The sequence below is a fragment of the Trematosphaeria pertusa genome, assembly GCF_010094035.1.
Source record: "Trematosphaeria pertusa strain CBS 122368 unplaced genomic scaffold BU26scaffold_5, whole genome shotgun sequence".
In the NCBI taxonomy this organism is placed as follows: domain Eukaryota; kingdom Fungi; phylum Ascomycota; class Dothideomycetes; order Pleosporales; family Trematosphaeriaceae; genus Trematosphaeria; species Trematosphaeria pertusa.
This window is the reverse complement of record NW_022987216.1, coordinates 586255-612884: the sequence shown is the minus strand read 5'-3', so window position 1 is coordinate 612884 and position 26630 is coordinate 586255. Positions and strand designations below refer to the sequence as shown.

At 53.6% G+C, this 26630-nt stretch overlaps 13 protein-coding genes across 13 annotated transcripts; 7 read left to right on the top strand and 6 right to left on the bottom strand.

The window, feature by feature from the left end:
* Positions 1 to 596: 596 nt before the first annotated feature.
* Positions 597 to 1793, top strand: BU26DRAFT_562674 (uncharacterized protein; the record flags this gene model as incomplete). The annotated part of the gene is made up of 2 exons (XM_033833053.1): positions 597 to 1430; positions 1482 to 1793. The coding sequence occupies 2 exons, from the start codon at positions 597 to 599 to the stop codon at positions 1791 to 1793; spliced, it is 1146 nt and encodes a 381-aa protein (XP_033685713.1).
* Positions 1594 to 3035, bottom strand: BU26DRAFT_517519 (peroxisomal d3,d2-enoyl-CoA isomeras-like protein). The gene is made up of 2 exons (XM_033828595.1): positions 2553 to 3035; positions 1594 to 2487 (listed from the first exon to the last, which is right to left on the bottom strand). Exons 1-2 carry the CDS (start codon positions 2738 to 2740, stop codon positions 1860 to 1862), a joined length of 816 nt encoding a protein of 271 aa, XP_033685712.1. The 5' UTR covers positions 2741 to 3035; the 3' UTR covers positions 1594 to 1859.
* Positions 3036 to 3190: 155 nt separating this feature from the next.
* Positions 3191 to 3765, top strand: BU26DRAFT_453660 (uncharacterized protein). The gene is made up of 2 exons (XM_033824838.1): positions 3191 to 3247; positions 3329 to 3765. Exons 1-2 carry the CDS (start codon positions 3218 to 3220, stop codon positions 3566 to 3568), a joined length of 270 nt encoding a protein of 89 aa, XP_033685711.1. The 5' UTR covers positions 3191 to 3217; the 3' UTR covers positions 3569 to 3765.
* BU26DRAFT_453657 (YebC-like protein) lies at positions 3561 to 4744 on the bottom strand. Its single transcript, XM_033824837.1, has 2 exons — positions 4567 to 4744; positions 3561 to 4512 (listed from the first exon to the last, which is right to left on the bottom strand). The coding sequence occupies exons 1-2, from the start codon at positions 4719 to 4721 to the stop codon at positions 3744 to 3746; spliced, it is 924 nt and encodes a 307-aa protein (XP_033685710.1). The 5' UTR covers positions 4722 to 4744; the 3' UTR covers positions 3561 to 3743.
* Positions 4745 to 4836: 92 nt separating this feature from the next.
* Positions 4837 to 11652, top strand: BU26DRAFT_481026 (HEAT repeat protein-like protein). The gene is made up of 8 exons (XM_033825722.1): positions 4837 to 7399; positions 7448 to 7810; positions 7858 to 9132; positions 9190 to 9421; positions 9471 to 9769; positions 9817 to 10262; positions 10315 to 10433; positions 10485 to 11652. Exons 1-8 carry the CDS (start codon positions 4952 to 4954, stop codon positions 11411 to 11413), a joined length of 6111 nt encoding a protein of 2036 aa, XP_033685709.1. The 5' UTR covers positions 4837 to 4951; the 3' UTR covers positions 11414 to 11652.
* An 85-nt stretch (positions 11653 to 11737) lies between these two features.
* Positions 11738 to 13229, bottom strand: BU26DRAFT_517515 (uncharacterized protein). Its single transcript, XM_033828594.1, has one exon. The coding sequence runs from the start codon at positions 13126 to 13128 to the stop codon at positions 11893 to 11895; it is 1236 nt and encodes a 411-aa protein (XP_033685708.1). The 5' UTR covers positions 13129 to 13229; the 3' UTR covers positions 11738 to 11892.
* A 2268-nt stretch (positions 13230 to 15497) lies between these two features.
* BU26DRAFT_517514 (uncharacterized protein) lies at positions 15498 to 16207 on the bottom strand. Its single transcript, XM_033828593.1, has one exon. It carries the CDS (start codon positions 16098 to 16100, stop codon positions 15816 to 15818), a length of 285 nt encoding a protein of 94 aa, XP_033685707.1. The 5' UTR covers positions 16101 to 16207; the 3' UTR covers positions 15498 to 15815.
* Positions 16208 to 17857: 1650 nt separating this feature from the next.
* On the top strand, positions 17858 to 19078 carry BU26DRAFT_603259 (uncharacterized protein). The gene is made up of 3 exons (XM_033835411.1): positions 17858 to 18398; positions 18457 to 18531; positions 18577 to 19078. Exons 1-3 carry the CDS (start codon positions 17983 to 17985, stop codon positions 18764 to 18766), a joined length of 681 nt encoding a protein of 226 aa, XP_033685706.1. The 5' UTR covers positions 17858 to 17982; the 3' UTR covers positions 18767 to 19078.
* Positions 19079 to 20097: 1019 nt separating this feature from the next.
* On the bottom strand, positions 20098 to 20604 carry BU26DRAFT_529870 (uncharacterized protein; the record flags this gene model as incomplete). Its single annotated transcript, XM_033830920.1, has 1 exon — positions 20098 to 20604. The coding sequence occupies one exon, from the start codon at positions 20602 to 20604 to the stop codon at positions 20098 to 20100; it is 507 nt and encodes a 168-aa protein (XP_033685705.1).
* Positions 20605 to 20960: 356 nt separating this feature from the next.
* BU26DRAFT_424486 (uncharacterized protein) lies at positions 20961 to 22112 on the top strand (the record flags this gene model as incomplete). The annotated part of the gene is made up of 4 exons (XM_033823570.1): positions 20961 to 21033; positions 21086 to 21772; positions 21822 to 21948; positions 22001 to 22112. The coding sequence occupies 4 exons, from the start codon at positions 20961 to 20963 to the stop codon at positions 22110 to 22112; spliced, it is 999 nt and encodes a 332-aa protein (XP_033685704.1).
* BU26DRAFT_268862 (uncharacterized protein) lies at positions 22057 to 22541 on the top strand. Its single transcript, XM_033821354.1, has one exon. The coding sequence runs from the start codon at positions 22148 to 22150 to the stop codon at positions 22463 to 22465; it is 318 nt and encodes a 105-aa protein (XP_033685703.1). The 5' UTR covers positions 22057 to 22147; the 3' UTR covers positions 22466 to 22541.
* A 161-nt stretch (positions 22542 to 22702) lies between these two features.
* Positions 22703 to 24603, top strand: BU26DRAFT_562664 (WD40 repeat-like protein; the record flags this gene model as incomplete). The annotated part of the gene is made up of 2 exons (XM_033833052.1): positions 22703 to 23177; positions 23258 to 24603. The coding sequence occupies 2 exons, from the start codon at positions 22703 to 22705 to the stop codon at positions 24601 to 24603; spliced, it is 1821 nt and encodes a 606-aa protein (XP_033685702.1).
* A 1015-nt stretch (positions 24604 to 25618) lies between these two features.
* BU26DRAFT_562663 (uncharacterized protein) lies at positions 25619 to 26440 on the bottom strand (the record flags this gene model as incomplete). Its single annotated transcript, XM_033833051.1, has 2 exons — positions 25619 to 26252; positions 26304 to 26440. The coding sequence occupies 2 exons, from the start codon at positions 26438 to 26440 to the stop codon at positions 25619 to 25621; spliced, it is 771 nt and encodes a 256-aa protein (XP_033685701.1).
* Between the last annotated feature and the right edge of the window lie 190 nt (positions 26441 to 26630).

Below are 26630 nucleotides of genomic sequence, written 5' to 3'. Positions count from 1 at the left end.
TCGAGGAAGGGGTTTTTGTTTTTGCTTTTCGAGGTAGTTACGGTGAAGATGAAGGCAGCCCTCACCTTTGGCAGCACTGGAGCTTGGATGTCGTAGCAAAATCTCCCTCAATGCAGTTCCAAAGAATCATGACCGTGAGATGTTTCGACGGGGAAGCGCGCGTTTTGAACCGACTTTATGAAGCGCAGTTATTTCCAGGCCTGCCGAATATAAACGTCGGCTCTTGCCCAAGCTCGTCGAGGCCCTCGATCAGACAAGTTTTAACGTCTGTACCAGTGCCTCGCTCATCCTCGTCGCGATCTTACAATACGCGTCATATGTCCACGGCAAAATGCGGAGTCTCCGTGGTCCATTGACAGAAATTGGAGTTGATCTCGAGGGTACGAATTCTGAACCGACGCTAGAGTATAGAGAGTAGGGTTAGCTCTCGCCGAGTATGTCTGTTCATCGTGGACGCTGTACAGGATGCTGAGGGCTGACGTCCGAATAAGGTTGAGATGTGTGATGTACCCCCACGAGCTGAGTCAGCACCCAGCTCCGAAAACCAGACCCAGGATCTCCGAGGTCCAGCGCTCAATGCAACGCAGCGCGTCAAGATGTCCTCGCCGCGGCTGCCATTCCTATGGCCGATGCTGTTCAGGCCGCTAAAGCCACCGCGAAAGCAAGTCCGCGTCTCGCATCGCCGAGCTCCATCCTCCAGATGCTTTGCGACAACGCCTCTCCGTTCCGAAGAATCAAGACCGCAGCGCTATGGCACCGCGCAAGAGCCAGCTGCCCATCTGCAGGATAGCAAGGCACAGGGAGAAAGTAGTGAGCAAGAGAAGAGAACACCAGGGTCCATACAAGAGGGAGACGAGGACGCACCATCGCAGTTTACAACACCCACCTCACAATCAAAGACGGCCGACACCGCCGAACCCGTCCCGCCACCAGATCCCCCCAAAACGCCCGACCCGAAGCCCCTAGATACGGTCCTACACATGCCTTCGCCCCAGGAAGAAGAGAGCCGGAAACCGCCGCACCTCAAGACCCCGCCTTACGTCCACCACTTCGACACTTACAGCCTGGTAAAGGACCTGACAAAATCCGGTTTCACGCAGGACCAGTCCATTACCGTCATGAAAGCGGTGCGCAGCATCCTCACAGACAACATGGAGGTCGCCCGGGAAGGGCTCGTTAGCAAGTCAAACGTGGAGAACGAGACGTACCTGTTTCGGGCTGCGTGCAGCGAGCTCAGGACCGAGGTGGGAAATGCGAGGAAGGGTGAGATGGAGAGGATGCGCACAGAGAGGAACCAGTTGCAGCATGAGGTGGATATTTTGGGCCAGCGGATGAGCCAGGAGACCGGGCACTTGAAGGACGAGCTGAAGGGACTGTTTGACGACCGGAAGATGGCTGTGCGGCAGGAGCAGCGCACTATGGAATCCAAGGTACGTCCGACTCCTCCATACCTGGAGGGATTTGAACTAACAGAATGGCAGATCCAAGAGCTCAACTACAAGATCACCATTGCGCTCAACTCGGACGCCCGCAGCGAGATCGAAGGACTGCGATGGATCCTTACACGGCGAGCTGCTATAACAGTGGGCGTGACTGCGTTCATGCTGTTCGTTGCGCTGCGCTACTCAAGCTATGTAAGCCATCAGCAAAAGGAGCAGGAAAAGGCGTACAAGAAGAAGCCCCCACCCGACGAAGAGCAAAACCCTCCCTCAACCGGCAAACCCGCCCTGGGTAAAGATGAGCCAATTGGCGGCGAACTGTTGACCACCGAAGGCGGAGTCTCGCTAGCATAAATCAAGTACATAAACTACACATAACCTTCCTTCCGCCTTCTTACATCTCCGCCGCTCCCTAGCCTACTACAGCTTATGCTTCTTCTCCCCACTCGCAATCTTCCTAAACTCCTCCTGCGGCACCCCCTTCATAAACCGCTGCAGCCCCGCAAACACCTCCTCCACGCCCTGCCGATCCAGCGTCTCCATCTCCGGCTTCCGAATCAGCGCCTTGATCTTAATCAAGCTCTCGCTATTCAAATGCCCGCCCAGCCGCTCCTCAACCTCCCTCAGCACCTCCTCCAGAAACCGCGGGCTATCCTTGCTCCCCACATCAATCACCTTGTTGACAAACCCCGTCTGCACAAGCTCCTCGCACGTAATCCGCTTGCTCATGATCAGCGCCTCGTTCGCCTTGCTGATGCCCAGCCGCCGCACGAAGCCAACCGAGGCGCCGCCTTCGGCGACCAGCCCGAGCGAGCTGAACGGCGTGAGCAGGAAGGCGTGCGGCGCCGCGTAGATGAAGTCTGAGAAGGCGATGAGCGCGGCGGAGAGCCCGACGCCGGGGCCGTTGAGCGCGGTGACTAGGATCTTGGGGTGCGTGTAGAAGGCATGCGTTATGTGCAGGTTGTTGGAGACGAAGTTCTTGAGGTAGTGCCGGTGTGTGTCGGAGCCGGATGGGGAGGTCGAGGCGCCGATGGAGACGTCTGCGCCGCTGCAAGGCAGAGTTATGTATTAGTCGCAGACCGGCGGGGCGGGTAGGGTGTAGGAGTTGCTTACGCGGAGAAGAAGCGACCCCGGCCTGTTAGGACGGTGATGTAGATGTCGTCGCGCTCGGCGACTTCGTGCATTGCTGTCGCGAGCTTGTAGTAGAGATCTTGGCTTAGGGCATTGAGCTTCTTGGGCTGGTTGAGCGTGATGATGGCGACTTTGCCTTTGTATTCGATGAGGATGCCGTCGTCTGCCATTGTGTGTGGGATTTTCGTATGCGGTCAATAATCTTTAAGAAGAAACAGGAGTCAAAGAAGAGTGTCGATTGGAGCTGGAAGTATATCTGGGGAAGATGACAGCGACAGGCAGAGTCGTGACGCAGCGAGCCGAGGCACGTTGGATTGCGGAGAATGACAAGCTTTGATAGGTCAGTGGTGATGGGTATTCATCCTTTTGCGAGAGACATGTTGGATGAGCAGAGGAAGCCTCGCACAAGAGGTTCCTGAGCGGGCGCCCAAGTCAACCTGCCTGGAGCTTTGTTGTAGTTTGGAGGTGGTGAGTTCATTCCGAGCGGAATCACCGAGATCCGCATGTGCTCTATCAACCCCCATCCGAACCATCTCCGAACCATCTCCCCGAGAAATTCATCCCCATCCGCTCCACCACCACCACCACCACCACCCCAACGCGCCCACCGCAATCCCCACGCTCCACCCGCAAACCCAACCAACGCAATGGCCGGCCCAAACCTCGAAGTCTTCAAGGCACGTCGCATCCTTCCTATCGCGCTCTAGCAGCCCGCGCAATGCCCCCCCTTCGCTTCTCAGCTAACCAGCTCCGCACAGTTCGGCATGTACATCCTCTTCCCAATCGGCATAATGTACTACTTCGGCACGAACCTCGACGGCAAATTCTCAGTCCCCGACTTCTGGCCGAAGGACGGCCAGACGCATAAGATTCCGTATGAGCGCGAGGAGATTAAGAAGGAGCTGGAGAGGCTGAAGGCGCGGAATCTAGAGGTGAAGAGGCAGAGGGATGCGGAGGAGGCGAGGATGAGGGAGGTGGTGGAGAGGAGGGATCAATAAAGAGACAGCGACAGACGTTTGCGCGGCGGAGATCACCTCATCTTGGAAGCTGTCGGACGTCACACCGATATATCGCAACTCAGCATGGAAGGCGTTTCGGTGGGGAATAGTGCCACTGGGGTTATGTACATTGTACAATGCTGTATCATACATCTATATGCGAACAGGAGGGGAATCACACGGCCACTTTACTCTGCAGATCCGCCCACAGACCGTCGTCTATCGCTCCCTTTGACCAGTTCATATACACGCCCTGCACCCCGCTCACTTCCTGCAGCTCGTCGAGAAAGCTGCCAAGCTCCTTCGCGGCGGATTCATCATCCAGCGTGACTTTTGTGTCCTCGTTTGGGTCGTATATAATATCGCTTTCCTCGATCTCCATGTCCAGTGACTTGGCGAGCGCTTCGCCAGTCGCCTTTGTCTCCGCAGGCTCTGTGTACAACACCACCCGACCCTGTTCGTCTTCCAACACATCCAGAATTCCGGCTTCGAGGGCAGACTCCAGGACCTCGTCAACCCCGACCCCATCCTTCTTTTGTAATACTACCCGGCCTTTTTTCTCAAACATATATCCTACAGTCGATACGCTTCCGCCCGCCTCCTTCACCAATAATCTCAGGTCCGCTAATGCTCTGAGCTTGTTATCCGTCTGACATTCTATTACGGTGGCGATGGACGGCGGTAATATTGCTTCGAGGACGACGGATTCGAGGGCTGCGCCGGTCGCGGAAAGGCCTTGACCGCGCGCGATGGCGGCTTCAATGCTTGCTTTGGGTACTTGGCTCTTCTTCGCAGTGGAGATGGCGAGGGCGAGCCGCGAGTTCATGTTCGGGTCAGGTCCGGATAGTTTGACGGCGTTGGAGATGTCCTTGGTGAGGAGCGCTCGCTGCTTGCTTTTCGCGGCGTCGTTCTTGCCTTTGTCATGCTTGATCGTGGCCCATTTTCTACGATCTGTTAATACATATGCTATGTAGTAATATATATTATGGAGCGCATACGAATGGCCTGACCATGCAGTCGAGGATTGGGTGAACCACCGCGCGTGCTCCTTTCGGCTGACTTTCGACGGCCGGCCAGGACCGCGGCAGGCGCATTGGAGGATATACTCCAGCGATGACGGCGGGCCGACTAGACGGCGGAATGGCGCTGACATCGAGGTTCGAAAGAAAGCGTGTGGTTTGTTTCAGAGTCGTTCGAAACAAATTTCGAGAAGCCGCCAAGAAACGTCGGGGGAGAACGACACCTCCGCGCCAACTCCGCACCCACCACATCAGGCCAACACGCCTCGAAGTCTGATATTCGACTCCGCCCCGCCATGCCAGTCGCACGCATCCTCTTTCCGTGATCCCCTCCTACCAAGCCTCCGAGGCTGTTCTGGAGACAATGGCGACGCAAGAACCTCAGCCCACAAACGGGGTGGCCTCAAGTGCCTCGAACCCGGAGCTCGACGTCAAGAAGCTGCACGCGCTACCGTCCGAACAGCAGGAGCTGTACCTCCTCACGTTTACATCCGATCTCGCTCGCCATGTCGCCTCGCTCGACGCCGACGGTGCCTCGGCGCACCAGATCTACATCAAGAAGGAGCTGTTCCAGGTCATCAATCTACCGTCGCCGCCCCCTACCAGAGTAATACGGAACAACCTGGGACGAACGTTTGCGGGCATATTTGGAAAAGGAGACAGGAAGCTGCTGTTCGAGTCCATCAATGAGCTTATCGGCATACTCAATGTGGCGGGGAAGTCAGAGAAGGATATCAGGGCTAAGCATGCGGCGGCACACTGCTTGGGTGCGGTTTTCGAGGCGGCGGGAGATAGCGCTATAGGGCTGTCGCCATTCGCAGCAAACTCGTTGTTGCGCCTCGTTAAGCCCGCGCAAAGTCACACCGGACTACGGGCCACCCTGTTGAAAGCTGTCGGGAAGGTGTTCAAGGGGGTGGGACGTTCCGCCGACGAAGCTATGGCGAGGGACGCATGGAAGCAAGCCCGTTCTCTGTGTGCCAACGACAAATCCCTACTTGTGCAGTCTAACGCTTGCTCTCTTCTGGAACAACTCATCCGACATACTACTTTCTTCGATAATTCGGCCGATTTCGATAAGCTCCAGAATGCCATTTGGAAAGCTATCGAGAGCGCCTCGTCCTCGGTAAGACATGCGGCCGCTTCTTGTCTGAGCGCGGCATTGGTCAAGAACTACTCCGAGACTGCGCCTGTCGAGATGCCTCTTGCAAGATCAAAGACCATGAAGAAGAAAAGCAAGAAGACGACCGACCTGGATGGTGACGAAGACATAATTGAACGTCCGGAATCGCCTGCGCCTAAAAGATGGGCCGCGAAGCTGTCCTTCACCATCTCTACTCTCCTCAAAACGTTGTCCAATCACTACTGCAGACCAGCGACCGGTAATCGAGCAAGAGCTGGAATCGTCCTTTGCTACATGAAAGCACTGAGAGGCTTGGGCGAGCATGTTGTCGAGTCTAAATACGCCGATATTGCGCGCCACCTATTCATCGATGTTCTCAGCAACCCAACGATCGTCCACAATCGCTATCGCATGCTCACTGCAAGGAAATATGTCTCGGTTATCTTGGAGACTGTTGTGGGCGGCGAAATGCTTGGAGAATCCGGGCAGCTCAATGCAGCACGATTCCTCGTCAATGAGATCCTCAAGGACTACCCCCAGGCGCTCAAGGAGAGACCAGAACCCTCAAAGCAGACTCTAATCGGAGCTCTCAGCACCCTTTCATCGCTGTTCAACACTCTTGGGTCGGCAGCAAACGCTATCGCCGATGCCTGCAGAGATGGCCTGTTACAAGTCCTTCAGCATCCGAGTTACACCGTCCAAGTATACGCTTCGTCATGTCTCCGCTCTTTCGTCCTTGCATGCCCGCTTCAACTCCTACCCTCGGTCACTATCTGCATGAATAGCGTTAACCGCGAGCTTGGCCTGCTAGGAGGCCCGCGAGGATCACCACGGCGATGTGTTGGGCTCGCAAATGGTCTCTCGTCAATACTCAGCACCTCTACATCTCAGCCGCTTCATGGCTCCGTTGATGTAAATTCACGAGTGCTCTCTCAAGCCACGTCTCTGCTTAAGTCTAGCAGCAGCTCCGACCTAAGGATATCTTCGACACAGATACAGGTCGCATGGATCCTGATCGGAGGGCTAATGACCCTCGGTCCTAATTTCGTTAAAATCCACCTTTCGCAGCTATTGCTGCTTTGGAAGAACGCACTACCGAAGCCTCTCAACAAAGACAACATGGTGCAGCGGAACGTCTTGGAACTCAGCTTCCTGGCGCATGTACGAGAATGCGCGCTGGGCTCGATAATGACGTTCTTGGAGTTCAATAGCAGGTTACTGACCTTGGATGTGACGAAGCGATTGGCTTCAATGCTGCAAAACACGACAATGTTCTTGAACACGTTACCCGCTAAGAAGACTACGGATGATGTTTCGCAACGACTTTCACCCGCTCTCCAACTTCACGACTTCGACCTCATGGTCCGGAGGAGGGTTCTCCAGTGTTATACGAAGCTTGTCAACTGCAGTCCAGCTGGGAACAGCGACGTTCTCCTTCAAACAAATCTGCTGCCATTTGCAGTTGCGGCTTTTGCCGATCCGGATAACTATACTCCAAGCTCGCTGAGCACAGCCATCGCCAGCTCCGCCGGGACTTTTGAGAGCATATGGGATGTCGCTGACAACCACGGCTTCGGAGTGACCGGGTTGGTCAAGGGTTTCGACATCGAGCCACTACCGGGTGAGCATGAAAGTGAGAGTCGACACCACTGGGTTACAAGACAGGGGCCGGAAGCCACGGTTGATCGCACGGTATGTTGAATAATGACGCCGTGTTCGGCCGCTGCTGACCATCAGCAGCTTTTGTCACCCATTTGTAGCGCACTAGAGCACGACTCTATATCCTTGTACGTCGGCAAATCAAACGATCCATTCGACCTACCAGATCCACCAGCAACAGCAGTGGTCAATTCGGCGCTACAACTGTTCGCGATATGCCTACCCTTACAGACTCCAAAGATCCAGGAGAGCATCTTGGAGCAAATTACGTCCTTTCTCTCCGCGAGCAACTTGCAACGGGATGTCAACAGGAAGACCGCTATGATGGTAAACATTGCATATGCTCTTTTAGCCGCATTGAAAGTGGCAGTGAAGGAAACGCGATCCGCTCCTGGAGATCTCAGGGGCTCGGCGGTGGAGAAGGTCATACAAGAATTGTTGCATGTGAGTACGGCCAAGAAGCGCGCCACTGGCAATACTAACACCGGCAGGTGTTCATCATTCTTCCGGATCCTTACGTCCGTAATCTCACTGGGGAAGCGTTAGGCCGTCTATGCAGTAGCTCTGGAACAGGGTTCACTACCGCAGAAGTGAACTATCTGGTTGATCAAATCGTAGCGAATCGCGAACCGAATGCCCGCTCCGGGTACGCTGTTGCTCTTGGCTGTATTCACGCGCAGCTAGGAGGAATGGCCGCCGGCTACCACCTCAAAAACATCCTTGGAATACTCATGTCGCTGGGCAACGATCCGCATCCGGTCGTGCACTTTTGGGCTTTGGACAGCCTTTCTCGAGTGGCCGACTCTGCGGGCTTGACTTTCTCCGGTTATGTGACCAGCACTCTGGGGATGCTGGCGCAGCTATATGCAGCGGATACGCATAACCATGAATCTGCTTCTCTGGCTTCGTCAAACATGGAGCTGGACCTACCCACTCCTGCCGTTATCGCGCGCTGTATTGACAGCACCATCAATGTTCTTGGTCCCGACCTTCAGGATATGACCAGGGCAAGGGACATGATTATGACGCTTATTGGGCTCTTCAAGACCGAGTCCGATGAACTGATAATCATTGAAAGCCTGAAGTGTCAAGAGCACCTCTCGTTATACGCACCCGGTCAAATGGAATTCGCCGTTTACGTAAAGCAACTGCAGGGGGCTTTGGAAAGCAGCTCCACACAGATTAGGAACATGGCAACCGACGGCCTGCATAACCTGATGCGACGGAACGCCGAAGAGGTTATCCGTACGGGCGACCCAGGACTGGAGGATCAACTTTGGCACGTCCTTGACAAGTCACCCGAACATGAAGTGGTCCGCAACATCATCCGTAACTGGCTGCATCAGACCGGACTCACTGACACGGCGACGTGGGTGCAGCGATGTCACTCCGTGCTTACAAAGACAAAACGCGTTGTGGAAGCAGAGGAGAAGACGGAGACTAAACCGAAGGGTGGAGCTACGGATATACAAGACGAAGAGGTTGCCGGGTTTGCGGCGTCATCAAATGCTCCTGGTGATGACGGCAGCGCGACTCAAACCAGCCAGGAGTTACTGAAATGGCAAGTGAGAACTTTCGGCATGGATTGCCTAAGTGAGTTTCTTTCGATGGTCAGCAAAGAAGCAGCTTTCAGAGAAGAATCGCCCTGTGTACTGGCGTTACAACGCAGGATTGCCGATGTGGTTCGGATCGCGTTTTCCGCGTCGACGGCTGGCGTAGTCCAACTCCGAATACGTGGTCTGAAGATTATTGACCAGGTTTTGAAGGTACGTAACCCTACCCACAGCATTGCGTAAATTTTGAGACTAACAGCTGTCGTCAAGTTATTCGGCAAAACGCCCGATCCAGACTTTCCAGAAGCCACCCTACTCGAACAGTATCAGGCTCAGATTGGCTCTGCGCTAACGCCAGCCTTTGCGGGAGACTCCTCACCAGAACTGGCGGCAGAGGCTGTGAACGTGTGCGCTACGTTCATCGCTACAGGTATCGTAACGGATGTGGATCGAATGGGCCGCATCCTCAAGCTCCTTGTCTCGGCGCTCGAGAACTTTTCAAGTACGTCTGCCCTGGAACGTTTTCCGGATTGACCGCTCACAATAGGCAGGCGAAACTGAGAGTGCAGCTATTGGTGACCTGAAAGGATTGAGTTCGAATGCACAGGTCATGGTCAAGATGGCGGTATTCTCGGCTTGGGCCGAGCTCCAGATCGCTAGTGCAGAGCAGAAGTACCTGGTCGATGTGCTCAAGCCACACATTGCTAAACTGACACCCCTATGGCTCTCCTCCCTTCGAGAGTATGCGCGCTTAAGATTCGAGCCCGACATCTCTTCAATGGGATCGGCCTCCATGTCTGGCAGTCTGGATACGATCTACGCTGCTTTGAGCCGAGAGACATTGCTGAAGGTAGGAATGTTCTCCTCCGGATGCAATACAGCACTGACAGTTTATAGTTCTACCAGCAATCGTGGCTTAACCTGGTAGACGCCATTGCAAGCCTAATAGACGACGACAGTGAATTCGTCTTTGATGCCCTAGATGGCAAGACTGAGTTATCCGAATCGTCGCCACCTAATGGAAAGGCTGATCACATCAACTATCGGGATGAGCCCGTGGCATTCTTCTTCGTGCTGTTCGGCCTAGCATTTGAGGCATTAGCGGGACGCCCGGGCGACCTGCAAGCCTCCAGGGAACAGATCCTAGAGATCCTTCAAGCCTTGAAGAAGATCTTGCGACCATCGGTATCCGGACACGCGATCTATCAAGAGGTGGTGTTCGGGGAGACTATGGACATGCTGGACCGGCTGGTCCTAACGGAAGGCTTGCAAGTGCAGACGGTCATCGTGGAGATAGCGAGGAACCTCTGCCTAGGCCATCCGTCCGCAAAGAGGGATCAAGGGTAAGGGTTACAAGCCATATCGCGGAACGAGAGGGATACTGACTTACCATAGCGCCACTCCCGGAGATGAGCATCTCTCAGATGACATAGACCAGCTCTTCGAACTAACAAGGATTATGGTCCTGGTCTTAACCGGAATGGTGCCTAGTCTGGACGACGGTAAGAGCGGAGGTGCGTAGCTCACAGTCCGCCCATCATAGCCCAGCTGACATGGTCCTACAGTGCGCCACGAGCTCAACGAAGAAGCAGTCTCATTGCTTACAACCGCCCTCTCAGCGTTGGTCGACGCCGCTCAAGTCTTCCCTTCAATCATTAGGACAGACTTGCATGCGTGCATTCTGCATATCTTCGCCACGATCCTGGGCACCGGCTCCTGCCAAGCCACAGTCATCCCGCAGTCCCTTCCCATTTTCAAGCGGTTCGTCAGCAGCCTCACGACCCACGTTGAGCCGGGCTCCGAAACAAGCACGCAGCTTCGCGCTACACTTACGCGGTTCCTCCAGATCCTAAAGCACGCCCAACAGCGCGAGTTCGACGCCGCGCTCGCCTGTGAGAAGAACACTATCCTCACGACTACTATTCTGCTCAGCTCCGCTGCCGCTGCCTTCGAGGCTAACGATCCGCTTGTCAAGCGTTTCGTCGAAGAACTGTTCGACTGCCTAGAGACCCGAACAACAAGCAAGGTTGCCGCAGGATGCTGTCGCAGCTTACTCCTACTTCCAAAGAAAGGCGCCGTGGAAACGGCAATCGCAGCCCAAATCCTCCCGCAAGTACTAACCTTCCTCGCCAACCCGTCCGATGTCGAAGGCCTAGACGAGTCCCGCTCTATGCTCGCACACACGCTCGTCACGTTCATAGCGACTCTTCCGAACCCGCAGCAGCGCCAAATCGCAGCGAAGCTCGTCGTCCCAGCCCTCTTAGCTCGAGTGCAGAAGGACCCGAAAGCGAGCGCTGAAACTGCCACCCGCTTGCTGGACCTTGCCGGCGCAGATCAAGCCGCGTTTAGGAGCGTCGTTGGAGGCTTGTCGCCCGAGCAAAAGAGTTTCATGGAATCGGTGCTGAAGAGTGGCGGTGCGGGCCAGGCGAAGAGAGTAGAGAGGGAGGAGATTGGCGAACCTACTATTGCGCTGAGGATGGATTTCGGGGCTTGAGATCACTGGTAGGGATGGGAAGGGAAGATGTAATTGGGCGCCGTCGGTGGGCTCGCTTATGGGGAAACGGTATAGCAGTGCGGGTTGTAGCGGAATAATACCCACCCATCCAATGCAATGACTCGAAGCTAAAGCGGGCCATTGCGGCTCCTGAGTCCAGAGAGAGAAAGAAACAGTAGACGTCCGTTGTTGCGATGCGAAACTGCACCGTGTGCAACTAACCTAACTTCCTTCTCTATAACCTCCCCCGATCGATCGATCTCGAACAGTCGACTAATCCATCTAATCCATCTATCCATATAGACCCCTCCCACCCCCTCCCTCCTCAAGCATTGTGTTAAACTCTTCCAAAGTGCGCTTAATGTGGAGTTATTCCGCTTCCACAGCTCTACAGGTGGCACCTGGATAACAAGAAAAGGACGGCCGTAAAGGTAGTATGAGACTGTTTTTCGATCCCTTGGATTTCCAGAACGATTTCGTCAAACAATCTTGATCACCACATCTTCCAATATAGTTGTACCCGCCGTTTGAGCCTTGGAGAAAAGATCACCATTTTCCCAGTCGCGGAGCAAACCAATCCTCTCGTACGTTTTGACGGCCACTTCGTCGGTATCGGCCATTCTCTCGCTTGTCTCGTCGTCTTTGGTCCTTCTCAACACTAAATATATTGCTTCTCCCGCCTCTTCCATGTCTGCGTTGGCCGGCAAGGACAGGACCTTGAAACAGTAGACCGCGTCTCCGCTCTCGACGTGATGACGTCCTTCAACATTGTAGTCATAGTCGGGAAAGTACCATATCCCTTGTCGATCGTCGGTAGCTGATAGAGTAACTTCCCACCCGCGGTATGGAAGTGGACTGACTTGCACCTTCGCTTCGACCAGCGTACAGCGCAATAGGAGATACCCATCAATTACTTGCCCCGTCGGGTCGGCTCCAGCGAGGGTTGCCCCTGCTTCGATGAGCTCGAAATGTTGACGAGCGAGGAGCGTGATGTCGGAATCCCATGAGTCCGCAGTGAGGCCGGACTGAGCTAGCAAACCATAGTCTACGCCTGACTGCGAGATGACGCTTGCCCATGAGAATGTGGGGGCTCTCCATTTAGGGGGTCGGCGTGCTAGGGAGTCTAGGGTAACCAAGACTCCCCAGCACAGATCCGCGGGCAGGCTTTCGATCCACAGTCCAGCCAAGTATCTCCTGTTTGTGGTCTTTGATATCTCTTTCGCAATGCCGGAAATAGCGGGGAGAATGTCGGATGGAAAGGTTAGGCTCATCGTAGAGTAGTCTGACACAGCATCACGCCACACCTTCCCTATCTGCGGGCCTGACTTTTGGGCTATGAAATTGAACCTTATACTACTCTTGAGTGTCGGCCACGTCACAAACCTCATGGGTTCAAGCCATTTCGATAGAGCAGAGCACTCACAGGCAATGTCTTTCCCGCACTCCCAAATCAATTCATGTCGTCCAAAGTGTAGGATCCGCGGACTCAGGATGCGTTCTTGGAACGCCCAAGCTCGGCTCATCAAATGGTGTTCTGCTTTATCGTGCCATATGGGAGTGCGGATGCGGATTTCATCATCCCCTGCTCGGCCTGTGATGGAAGAGAGGCAAGAGTCAATATGTTCGGGACTCGCGGATGAGAAGAGACCGTCGCGCGAGTTGGCAGCCCACGCCGCGGAGAGTGTTATCAGAGCGTTGCGGTATATATCCGCCATCTTTGAAGACTGCTCTTGCCAGTCTGGAGCGTTGTCCTGAATGATACAGAGCGAGTCGATCCAGAGGTAGCGTATGCCCAGTTTACGGGTGAATAGTACGGCATCGCGGAAGGTGGATGGCATCTCTGTCAGTAGTATGCCGTTTTGGTACCGAGAGTATGTATCAGGTTCCCGCGTAGTCCTTAACGGCTGATGCTCGGGGGGTCCCCAGCAATGACTCAAGCACGCATAATTCCCCGTAAGGTTATGTTCGCCGGTGCTCGTTGATCCGTTTTTCCTTTCTTGGGCCACGTCAAGGAGCCGCACATCCACACTAGCCGTGGGCCCCAGGTCGAGGACTCGGTCCGGTAGTGGACTTTCTCCTGGGTCGGTAGCGCAGAGGCCTTTGTGCATTGCTAGGCAATCCTCCAACCACTTGACGGCTGTTCGAAAACTTTGTTCCGATGCCGTGGTTTCTGGTAACGGCGTAGAGTACGGAATCAAGTCGAGCTCCTGGGCTATTGTGATGGTTAGTCTGCTTCATCGAGCTCGCTCCCTCCCTGAACTTTCACGTACAATATTTGGGCGCCAGGAAACGCTTGGGATGTGTTACGAAGATCTCCCTAACTGTGAAGGCGCCCCAAAGTAGCCGCAGTCCGGACGGCCGGGCCGTCAGCTCTATTGCATCCTCCGGGCCAGGATTCCCGGACCTCACAATCGCGCAAACAACAAGACAAAAGCTGCATCCGCATTCGTTCGACCGTCCCAGGGAGCTATGAGCAGAAACCCCGTCGTGACCAAGAGTTGCGGCTAGCGCTTCACAAGCAGGCTCGCCAGCCATTGCGGCAGTTTGTGGTTTTACAGCGGGTGACTCATAGCCACGGTGTTGACGAAGTTGAGCTACCAAGGCTGCAATCGAGCATCGTAAACCTCGGGAGGAGGTAGAGTTCACAGCGGCAAGTTTAGCCATGGCGCTCTAGTCTGGATTCGGACTAGCGCCCGCTTTGAAGTAACTTTGGAAATCCACCTCCCCGCCCTGGCGCTCCATCCATCTATTTCGAGATCAGCAATGGCGACAGAACACTCAAGCATTCGTGCTACCTTTCTCGCGCGCCAGAAGTTTTCCCAGTCATCACCGTATGCTCAACTCTACTACAAACCTAAGCAGCCTGTCGAGATGCCCCGAATAACGCCCTGGCGTGTTGTAAAGTTCTTTCCGTTTATATGGCTCGTCATGGCCTGGCTTCCCCACCTTTTCGCCCGGAGAACGTAAGATGTATATCTATAATACGCTTGCTTCCGGGCATTCGGCCATTACTGCTTGGTCAAAGTCTTTCAATCCATAAGACCGGGGCGAGATGAGCGAGTGCACTGGAGACGGTAGATGTCGGCTAAGGAGAAGAGCATGTGGGGTCCAGCAGGACCTGTTCTGATAAGGTATGAGAAAGCCGCCTGCCCCTCTTGGATCGAAGCCAAAGCGCCGTCGCTATTGCTACATCCCTAGGGGATCGGAAGCCCGCATCGAACACGTGGCAGACGAAGGGCATGACAGAGATGACAGTGAGATGGCGTTGATTCCAGTGTCGCTTCTTTCCTGATTGGCACGCGAATTAGCGTTGAAGAGGTGGATGGTAATCACGACGCCGATACGGCGAGGTCATCGCCACCGTCCCCCGACCGCGATGCTTCGTTGCTTCCCCTCTTGCTCGACTGGGCTGACTCCATGGCCATTGACAAAGAGACTTATTCCGCCTTTCCAATCAAAACGCAAACTCGTATCGGTGTAACCATGCACTCCAGTCTTGGAGTTCACTGCTACAGCTTCGAGGAGTCCCACGTCACAACCCACTTCCGCAACCGCGGGAACATCACGAAGAACAGGGCGCACAGGCATCCGATATTTGCTGGCTTGTGACTCGATGAGAAGGTGCTAGAGAGATTCGACAGGGATCGTACTTGGAATTTTGGTGTGTTCGAGATCTTATTGGGGAAGGCAAGGACGATGTTAAAGAGGTTAATGGAAGGCTATGGCTAACGAAGAAGCTGCAGCAGAGAATGGATCAGCTTACCAACTTGATGGCCCCGGGGTGACGGAGCGGAAGGTGGCCATCGCTAAATGGGGCGGCGCCGACGTAGGAGGTCCCACCTGCTTAATGGAGTGTTGATGGGAGGAACGACATCGAACCCTCGACCCAACCCAAATCCTTCTCTTGACCCACGATAGAACATCACTGCTATTGCTATCGCTTCAATATTCTCAGTTCGCTCCACCATCGTACAAGACAGGTCGTTATCATACGAATCGATAGCACTCGCTCTGACCGAAAAGCCACTTGCACGTCTATCATAGCAGAGCCCATCCCCTCGCCTCCCTACACGAACCGGCGCGGTTAACAGTCGCCATGGCATCTGAACCATCCACTCAAGCAGAAGACCTTCAGCCTACGCTAGGCGGTTCATCCCTGGAAAGGAGCTCCAGCAAGGCATCAGCACGCCAACAGTCCCCTCAACTCGAAAACGTCCCTCTCCCTTCAAGCGACACATTCCCGGCCAGCAGCGCCCCCAATTTCCGTCACGAGGGGCACCCCGAACGAGCCGACCTCGAAAACCTAGACACAGCTCCCGTGGATCCGCTGCGCTTGCTCGACGAGCGAGTCCGACAGGCCGACACGCCGTCGCCACCGCCCATGCTTGGCCCCAACCCACCACTAGACGTCTCGACATTCGGGCGGTGGATAAATCGATGGCATCCTAACCGAGCGGAAGCCCGAAGGCAATTGAAGGCCTTCATGGAAAGACAGGAGGCTGCAACAGAGACCACCGGGGCGGAGTTTGAAGCTGGCCAGGACGAGACCGATAACGACGCCGAGCTCGGCGGCGCTGACGAGGATGGGGAGGGAGACGGAGACCGCGGTGCGGAACAAGGAGATCGGGGAATGGAGGAGCTGATTGAGGATATGAGAGAGTTGAGCACCATTATCGATTTGTGGCATACGGATCAGGGATTGTGTTTGAGGGCGAAGACGTGGCGGGCGCTGAAGAAGGCGCTGTTGCGGAGAGCTAAGTTGCTAGAGGTATTACTACAGTCTGAGGAAGGGAGAAACGACGGTGGGTCGGAGACTGTGCAGGAACAGTAGTGTCTATTTTGGTTAGCATGGTCGGGTGATTGGTGGACTTTGGTGTTCTTGCTTAGGGTAGTTAGAGCGAAGTGTTTGAATGCGTTCAAATCCAACCAACTCGCTCCTTTTCCTGTTCAAGCTTCTGGACTTTATCAACTCGAGTGATTCGCTTCACTCCTGCAAGGAGACATTAAAAGGCATCCTCTCTTCGTCTACCCTAAACCCCTCACTTGCGGAACAAGGCCTGTATCCTGTTGCATGAATCCATGGCAGATGGTCACCAGAATATCAACTATTGCTATGCAGTCTGTCATAACCCACGGTGTAACGTCTGCATCAACACAGTAGCGCAGGAGATTTATCATACCTGAGCTCGGCTGCGGAGGCTTATTCGTGTGTTCCTATGCAGGAGTTGGACGATAGCAAGGTGATACATAGACGGATGGATCATGCGCGAGGAAGAGAGTCGAGCCGAGGGGCTAATCAAAGGCCGAAACGATTGTAAGTTGCGAGCGAATGTCTTCAGCCTTGTGGGTCCTGAGTTCGCGTTGGCCCCGCTTTCTTCCCTACAGCGTCCGCTTAGACTGACGTGCGTTACCAGACCCCTGCAGAGCCACGTCCAAGGTCACCCGCACTTCCGCACCCGCACTTCCGCACCGCCGCCGGAATCTCAGGGAACGTCGCACATTTTCTTTTCGCTGACTTATTGGGAGCGCCTAATAGTCGAAGGGATTTTGCATGGCATCTGGCCCGTCTTCTCCGAGGCGCGCCTTCCGGAAACCCTGGAGGTATCCGCTTTGAGCTCGTCGATGCGCTTGAGCTCCGGGAGGATGATGATCTTCCACTGCCATTGTGGCAGCTACTTGCGTGCGTGCATCCTGAAGCATGCTGCGGTAGACTCAGGCCCCACAATTTAGTGGATTGAGCTGGAATTGATGAAGGGGAACTCCAACGGAAAGCTAGCAATAGTCGGGAAGGGGCTGTGGACGGTTCTTGATAGCGATAGGTTTGCACCGAGTCGAAGCTGGGCAACTTACATTCGTAATATTACACGCTTTTTGAACGAGGAATGCTCTTGGAGTGATGTTGGGAATATGGGAAAATGCAGGAGCTTGAGAGGCGTATGCGCCTGAGACTCGGAGCCGTAGTAGGCTGCGAGACGCATGGGATGAAGACGTTGTGTGATGTGATGACCTCTGAAAGAAGGATTCTGGCGTCCGAAACAGAGAATCTCTGTTCTGTGAAAGAGGTGACTTGGCATCTGAAACAGAGAATCTCTATTCTATAAAAGAGGGGACTTGGCATCTGAAACAGAGAATCTCTGTTCTGAAAGGTCGCACCACAGCCTGCCGCAGCAGAGTTCAGGCGGGAAAACCTGTTTCTGCTGCAGGATGACACCTCTATTGCGTCTGTGGTTGGACGGGAGTCGATTTTGAGCCGGGCTCTAGCGCCCGCATCGATGCCTCCGACGAATCATTATGCGTTCCTATCACCGGTATCTGCAAGAAGGGCTGCGCACAGGCACAGGCAGGTTGCCTTCTCGTGCCTTGCTGTCCGCCTTTTTGCGAACCACACTTGAGCCTCACCTCAACCGTCCCTTTCCACTACTAAACACGACCTTCCGCCGCCATGATGGCAGCTGCTTGGAAGAGGAGCAACGAAGAGGTCGATGTTCCAGTTCATTTTGGGATCCCATTGCTCACTGAACATCATCTCCATCAATCACCCTTTCGGACTCTTTCTTTACAGCTCTTGAATGTTTCAATCACTCGAGTCAATGGCTTTCTTCGGCAAGAGGCCTGCAAGCATGCACGGCAACCAAACGAAACACGTGACTTTGCCTCGTTCGACATGGCAGCCACCCTCCATCGCCAAATTTAGCCAAGCCTTACGAGCCCCCATGCCCTGGCTTTTAGCGGCCCTCCTGTGCTCGACTCTCATTGCACCAGTCGACGCCCTGGACGATGACGCCAACGCGCTCGCGTCCGTTTCTGTGCACCACGGTGGAAATTCTCGAGCTCCTATTGGCCCATTCCTCCAGCTCTGTTTCCTCATTGGTGGTCTAGCGGTTACCTTCACAAGTAATATGCTGGGCCCCCTGATGGGCATATCGAGCGTGTTATGGCTAATGATGCGGAATGACCCGGCGATCGACCCCAGGTTGTCGTGGATGTGAGTGAGAACTCACTAGTTTCACTCTTTCAAACACCGGAAAAGCTGACGACTTTAGGATTTTCGGAGCATGGTTCTTCCTGGCGTTCACCTATTTCCTCGTGCAGCGCCATCGAGTGTACAACCATCGCTTGTAAGCTCTCGGATCGTGCTTCGGTTCTACGCTGACGAGGAGTAGATATATCTTCTTGAGCATCAGCTTGGCGTGCACCTGCATGTGTATCATTGCTCTACTCCAGCACTCCTCGTTACAAAGCGGCCTCGTTACGGTCATTCCGCCTTGCACATCCTTCGCCGCATATACGGTCGCATACTTCTTCCCAGATCGATATCAGGACAAGCAAGGCATCGAGGTCGGATCGGTGTAACGTGTAAGCGGAAGGGACATGATTAATGTCGAGGTGAAACCGTTTCCGGAGGGCGATAAGCGGGGAATATAAGCATGAAAGGACGTTCGCCAAGCTTGAGAAGAGATATGACCAGGAGATCGATGATTTGGGCCGTGTGTAGTTCGAGTTGGAAACGCGCCTAAAGGAGATAGGCGAGCTACGCGTTCGCCGACGTGCCACGCCATTCGATCTCATTCGTCTGCAGCCTCTGCACAAGTGCCTTCTCCTCATTGCACAGCTTAGGCACAGCTACATTTCCCTTGTGCTTGATCTTCGCCAACGCCTCACTATCAATGTCTACCTCGAAAGATTCCCACTTTCACTTCGACTTCCTATACCTGCGGGAGGGGTGCCACTGTCGGAACGCCGTACCGATTCTCCCCGCACAATCGGAATCAATAAATATGATCTCTCACTGGCTGTTTTAACATCACGTTGCTGCCGTGCAGATGCCCGTGTACGTAATGGGCCTTGTTAATCTTACGGATGGCGTCTTCTATTGCATCTAAATGGAGAGGACGTTTGCCGAAGGGTATGTTAAACAGCTTTTCCATCCGAAAGCCGAAATCCGCGCCGTTGCTATCGTTGTGCGGTGCGCTGATGATTAATCACGACGATCGGAAGGTCGGAGTACTGCTCGCACAGTTCGGCGATGGTTGAACACTCATTGCTGATCAGTTAGCGTGCCATTTGGTCATTGCTGGTCAATTTGTGCATGGGTAGGTGGAGCCCCCTATTCGATAAGCCCGCGGGTTCTTCCCTCACGTGACCGTATGCGCCCACAGCGCGAGGTTCTGAGCCCTCCCAAATTGTTTCCTCTTCCTTGCCATGCGTGACCTTCGGAGATATCATCGTCTAGCACATCAGAGAGCCGGTAGTGTTAGGCCAAACTAGCTTCGGTGACGCCCTCGAGACCATATATTCGGCTGCAGAATGTTCGATTCGCATGATCGAGCGGCCAGCTTCGGGAAACCCATGTCGGGGGTAAAATATGGGCCGCTCCAGCAGCTCTATGCTTCTTCCAGCTACTAATGGTTGCTAGAGTGAAGAGTGTGCTCCATGTAGGCGGGGGCAAATGCTAGCAGGGTGGAGGACTTGTGTTGGCGGAGAAAACCAACTGTTTTACCCCTATTTTACCCCTAGGGTAAGAGGGTAAACCCTCTCTACCGGCTTCTGCGGTGCAGTTTGTCACAGCGACGCGAGAATTTACTGGAGCAGATTGGCTTCTAAGATTGACCGACAGAGTGACCTCGTGGAAACGTGTGACTTTAGCTCTGCTGCTCGAAACACAAGAGGCCGGGCCTCTAGACCTACTCGCTCTTCTTCTCATGACCAGTCATGGCAACTTCATAACAGAGGTTCCGGGCGCCCTCAACCATTTCGAAGCGAATCCCTTCGCCTTCCAGTCTCTTTTTCCCATCGTTATCAACAATGAACGTGTTCGGCTCCCGAATTCCCACGTAAACCGTCTTCAGCTTGTCTTTCAGTGCCACAATCCGATCACAACACGTCCTATTGCCGCTTAATCTCGCATTGCACGGCTCCATGGTCGTGTACAGCACCGTGTTCTTTGGGAGGACATCGCCGATGTGCTCTTCAGCACGTACTGCCGGAAGACCGTGCTTCTGTGCCACTTTGATGAAACAGCACTGCTCCGCGTGTGTGCTCCCCGAGTCTCCTTCCATGTAGCCAGGCAGTTCGATCGAGTATCCCGTAGAAAGGATCTCCCCAGTGTCTCTATTAGCTAGAACAGCACCGACGCAAAACTTGTCTGGGCCTGGAGGGGAAAGGCGGGCTTTTTCGGCAGCATACTCCATAACGGCTTTATGGTCGCCGGGCGCGATACTCGGGTGAGCTGGTTCCGATGCCATCGAAAGGGTGGTCAAATTGGTAGAATGGGGAGAATAGGGAGAATATGCGCGAACGATAGGCCGATGGGGTTGAGATCCTGGCGATATATTTGAGTTCGTGCGTAGGAAGAGGGAGCCCGAAACACCATGGACGTTGGGGTCATGAGTAACTGATGATCGTAGAAGGCTGGGAGGATGGGTTGGCTAAATCCGCTTTTGTCGTAGCGTCCTTTTGCCGCCGGCGCTAACCTTGGAACCCGCTTCTTAAAGAGACCCGGTCCCCACGACGAGCCCAGCACTAAGGCCGCGACGCGACTCAGCTCATGAACTACACAGGTGCTCCAGGCCTGGAATTTGGCCGAGGAAATACTAAAATTGATCCAAGTCTTGCCAAAAGTGTCGCGAGCCTCACCCTCTTGCCGGGTTCCCTATGCTGACCGAGTTACAGTCCTACCACAAGGCTGCAAAGTCGTGTCGACCGAAGGACATGGCGACAGTTTCTGGGCGAGCACAGGTCGCATTGATGTCGAGCTGGCCGACGGGTCTGCTCACTCCTACTTCATCAAGGTGATTTCCGGCGACACTGGAAAGAACATGGTCCACGGCGAATTTGAGTCGATGAGTGCAATTCATGGCATTACGCCCGACTTCGCCCCGAAACCGATTGCATGGGGCACTTACGAGAGCGCTCCAGACACGCATTTCTTTCTGAGCGAGTATCGAGAGATCCTTGATATGCCGGATCCAGACAAATTCGCCGCTCGTCTGTCAGCCCTACACCAAAACAGCAAATCCCCAACCGGCAAGTTCGGCTTCCACATGACAACGCATGCTGGCAATCTGCCACAATACACGGGTTGGGAAGATAGCTGGGAAGCTTTCTTTGCGAAAAGCATGAAGCAGGCCCTGGATCTAGAGATCAAAGCCAAAGGCCACGACCCTGAGTTTGATGCTCTTGTCCCGGTTCTGTTCGAAAAGGTCATACCTCGCTTGCTTCGGCCGCTCGAGAGTCAAGGGCGTTCCGTCAAGCCTTCTCTCGTGCATGGCGATCTTTGGTTCGCCAACTCTGGAATAGACAGCGACAATGGAGAGCCTCTGATCTTCGATGCCTGCTGCTTTTATGCTCATAACGAATGTAAGAACTCTTATCCCTTTGGCTATTTCTCAGCTTATAGACCGTGTAGATGAGTTTGGCCAGTGGCGACCTGTTTGCAACAAGTTTGGCGCGAAATACGTCGCGGCATATCACACTTATGCCCAAGTATCGCCACCCAAAGAAGACTATGATGGCCGCGTGGATCTTTACAAGTTGTATGCTCCCTACTAGGACCATGCATCCCATCTCCGACTGATGCCTAAGCAGGCGATTCAATACGCATGTCTCAGCCTTGTTCCACGACAACCCAACCCTCCGCGAGCAGTACGTGTTCGCTGACTCTCCACCCATTCGCTACGTGAACTCACAAGCCATTTAGGATGTTAAGCGATATAAGGGACTTGGTAGCAAGGTATGGCTGATACAAAGGTACCAAGAGCAGATTGTCAGACACTCCAGCGTTGTGGGTTCAGCGCAGTCACTACCACAGTAAAGGCAATGGGAACTGTAAATATGCCTGGGTGGAACCCTCTCATTCAGACGTCTAAAGAGCTGAAGGCATACCTCGAAGCTTGTGCTCTCAGGAAGGAGGTGCATAATGCCCAAATATGGATGGCAGACCTCATTCGGATTTCAGCCAAATTCGCTGATGCTCTCATAACCTCCCCTTCGGCAATCTTCTCACTTGTGCCACCATTCTATCCATTAAATTCCGCTATCCATAAGGCCTGAACGTCTAGTCGCGGGCTCTCAGTCGTCGGACTTCTGAATAGCGAATAGGGGGACCGAATGTCCTGCATCGAATTCCATTCCCAGACAAGTTGCGTCTGCCATGGGGACAGATTTTTCGTAGTGGGGTTGTCGAGCGGCACGGTCTCGCTCTACTATGCAGTAGCAGGCCAAGGGTATAAGATCCTATACCATGGAGAGACTGTGAATTTGAAACACTTTATTAACAAGTCCGGATTAATGGCATCCTGCGGTACAAGGACGATCAGAATCTGGAACATCTCTACCGGCGAAGAGGTACACACGTTTGAGGCATCTAAGCAATGCATTGGTCTCACCTACAACGAAGGTCTGCTTGTTCCTGCCTGTGACAAAAACTACCTTGCATCATGGAATCTCCACGAGAACGGGACTCGGCTACCAGACAAACCGTGGGATCCTGGTGATGAGTGCGCAGAAGGCCCACTGCGGCGACCGCCGTCTGCCATATCGATCTCCATCGGACAAAATATGCTCGCAGCCGCGTATCCCGGACGGCCTATCATATTATGGGACTTAGAAGAGGATTCTTACTATGGCAGCTGCGGGAAAAAGCTTGCAAGCGGTGAAACCAGCAAACATCTCGTCACCGCACTAGTGTTCAATCCTAACCCGGCATTTGAATTACTGGCAGCCTCATACCTCGATAGCGAACTCGCGCTATTCGACCCTTTCGGTGACGTTAGTCTTGAAGCTATTCGAGCCAATTGCCCGAAATCGCGGCCAGCCCTGATGGACGTCTGCTCGCGGGAGCAGCCGGATACGGTGTCATTGACATCTACGGTTTCGAATCCTTGAAGCTGCTGTACAGAGTCAAGCCATCCAACCTCTACATCAAACAACTTGACTTCAGTAGAGATAGTCTTCATCTTGTCGACATTCGGGGCTCGCAATGCAACGTCTGGGAGCCAGCAGCCTTACATCGGGCGTCTATCTCTGAAGACAGCACGGAATCTACATCGCCCTTCGTCGAAGTAATCGCATCCGAGGCAAGAGTAAAAATCAGTGCCATCCTCCTTTCTAATAAAGAGACGTATGTCGCTTGCGGCAAAGACGACGGCTCTGTCTGCGTATACGAGCTGCAGACTGGAACCCAAACGAACACACTGTACCATCACAAGTCCCGAGTCCACATTCTGACATGGGTGCCAGGCGGAAAAATCATCATGAGTGTCGATACGTCGAACTCGATACTAGCGTGGAGCGTAGAGGACTCAAAGGAAAAGACGCTGATCACCGATCAACAAATATTCCAGGCTCGTCTCGATTGCGGATACACGATCACTCAGCTGCTTCCTAATTCAGCCGCCAGCAAGTTCATACTATCGACCCGAGAATCGGATCATCTGTGGAGAATGGTGGGGAAGCAGGAACAGCTTCGTATCCCACGTGATAGTCCGGGGCTTTGCAAATGGTTACAACACCCCCAGTCGGCCCAACATGTCATTTGTATGGATGGTGCGGCTGTTCGTATCCACACTTGGGATGACTGGTCACAGGTCAGAACCATATCCACGACGATCGACATGAGACATCTTCAACTGAAGAGCGTCGTATCATGTATGGTGAATCGCAGACCTTCTATCCTTATCGAGCTGTCAGAGTTACATGGAGGTGCTGATACCCGCAGCCTAGGCCTGTTAGACTTAGAGCTTCTGCGCGTCGAATCGGGCTCCGGAGAACCCGTATCTCCCTTCGGGAATGATGAACGCAAGGATACCGCAATCTCAGTCACGACGAAGCAATCCACCCGGGAGGCATCTACTCCTCTAAGAAAGGAACAGCTGCGGATATTTTCCGGGCGCGTGTCCCACGTCATCGGTATTTCCGACGCTCGCAAGCTTATCTTTCTTGACAAGCATTCATGGGTATGCTCCGTTGGGCTAGATGACGTGGACGGGAAGCGCATTCAGTATTCGCGGCACTTTTTCGTGCCATATGATTGGTTTTCAGGAACACGGGGTATTCACTGTGCTCTCTCGCGGCGAAATATACTGTTTGCATGCAACGACAATGTCGCAATTGTGAAAGGTGGTCTGGAGTATGCGGAGACTGTCATAATCCCACTCGCAGAGTCTGAGGCGAAGGGGACCGACGTGTAAGAGTATGTCATCTTTCATGGCGTTTTGGGCATTTAGGCTGGCATAGTGATACCCTGGGTTATGGTTTTGGACGCTCCGTGAGGAGTAGTCCTGTACTACTGTACACACTTTTGATTGAGGGCACTTTGGAGTACGTAGGTAACCATGCTGCGTCCTCCGGGAAGGATATTGGGTATTAGCACCATTTACCTTTGCAGTTAGTCCTTAGGGGCAGAAGACTCTGAGCGGTAGCATTGCCCGTGTAGTCTTGGATATCATGGTCTGCTTAGGGTACTGGCGAATACGAAAAGAAATCGGAATGACAAGCGCCAAATTCCAGCAGTTCTCGAGCCTAATTCTCAGCGCCCAATTCCCTACTTCCTTCGCAGGTGCATATTGAGCAATGCCAACGGATTAGTCTTCGTGTGTGTTCGTACACGGTAAAGCACTACGTGAAGTGCTTCATGGCCATATCCACGAACACGGCTGCCACAGCAGAAAGTAACGTCGCCTTCAAAAGCAGTTAGCTACTATTTTAATCACAAATGCCGCGGCCGCCCTAAAACACCTCATTCTATTCCGCGTATCCGCGGGAAGAGGAACCACCTGGACGCCATGAGCTTACCTAGGTAGCTCAGCATTACGTGAAATCGGAAAATGTTCCCTTTAACGCTGCCGGATATTCCACACCGTTTTAGTGACGCTCGATGAAGAATTTCAGAGATTTCATAACGCTGCAGGGCCAATGTGTAAAGATCGGACACACGGTCAAGAGCTAACCGACGTCGATAAATACCGACGCGGTTCGAATTGATATTGGTGACTGGAGACTATTCTCATTCGAACGAAGATTTCAGGGCAATAAAGGTAACGATAAGTAGACGACGGAGAAAGGACGTGCAAGCGATGCGAGGCAGCATTCGCACTGGGATGCTTGCAGCTGAAGCTGTTGTTCGAAGCTCCCCTGGCTTAGACGCCAGCAACTAAGGTGGGATATTGGAAGATACAAAGGAAATTTTCGCAGAAATCTCTGTCCTCAGACTCTCCTCCCGGAATTCTTGCATTGGCTGCCCTCAGAGTTGTCGGAGCCGGAACCGAGCGAGCGCCATCGTCCCCTATGCTTCTTATTTAGCAGCTTGTGCAAACAGATGCTGCATAGAAGAGAGAGCAGAATTGTCCACGGCATGATCTTCATGATCGTGTCGTATAAGTCCCTGCCAATGCCCATCCCAATGATAGTACCCAACGTGATCCCACCAAGCAAGACTCGGTCCTGATATTGGTCCTCCTTATGCGCGTGGTAGAGTGCGACCGTTGCAGCGGTGAAGACAACAGGTGAAGCCACTCGAGAGGTTGAGCAGCTACTCTGTTTGCTCCCTTGGAAGGAATCCACGGCGCCCTCGCTCATGGGATGGCGGTTCCTTTGTGAGCAATACGAGGAACTGAATGTCCCAGGATAGCTTCCCGCTTCGAACGCCGCTCCCACACCCGCAATGACATTAAAAGAGTCCCATGCTGCCTGTATAGATGGACGGTAAGGCGGGAGTGTAGTGTTCGGGTCGGCGAAGGGTGTGGGTATATTGCGAGCGAGTCTATAATCTTGCCGTGTTTTCTCGCCGAGGACTTTTGCTTCATAGGGATCCTCCGGATCGATGTCTGGAAATTCGCTGCTATAAACGCAGAATTAGCGAAGGCTCACCAAACGCAGCATCCTTACTTACGCAGCACGTAGCTCGGGGTCACGCTCGACCGAACAATAGTTGCACTTCTTGTGTCCGCACCCGTCGCAATGTGAGAAGATCTGTGTATTGTATGGACCTCCATGGCAGTAACAGCAGTACCAGTATGAAGAAGACATCGGGAAACTTCATAGACTTCGACAGCGAGTTCCAAGATTGATAGACGCGAGCGAGAAATCGTAGCAGTAGTTAAACTCGAGGGATAAAAAGATGAACGTAGAAGAGCGACAAGATCGCTCCTAAGGTCCTTCGACAAGTGCTGCGTTGCGGGCTTTTTCTGCAGCATGCTCCACCGCAAAGAATGGGAGA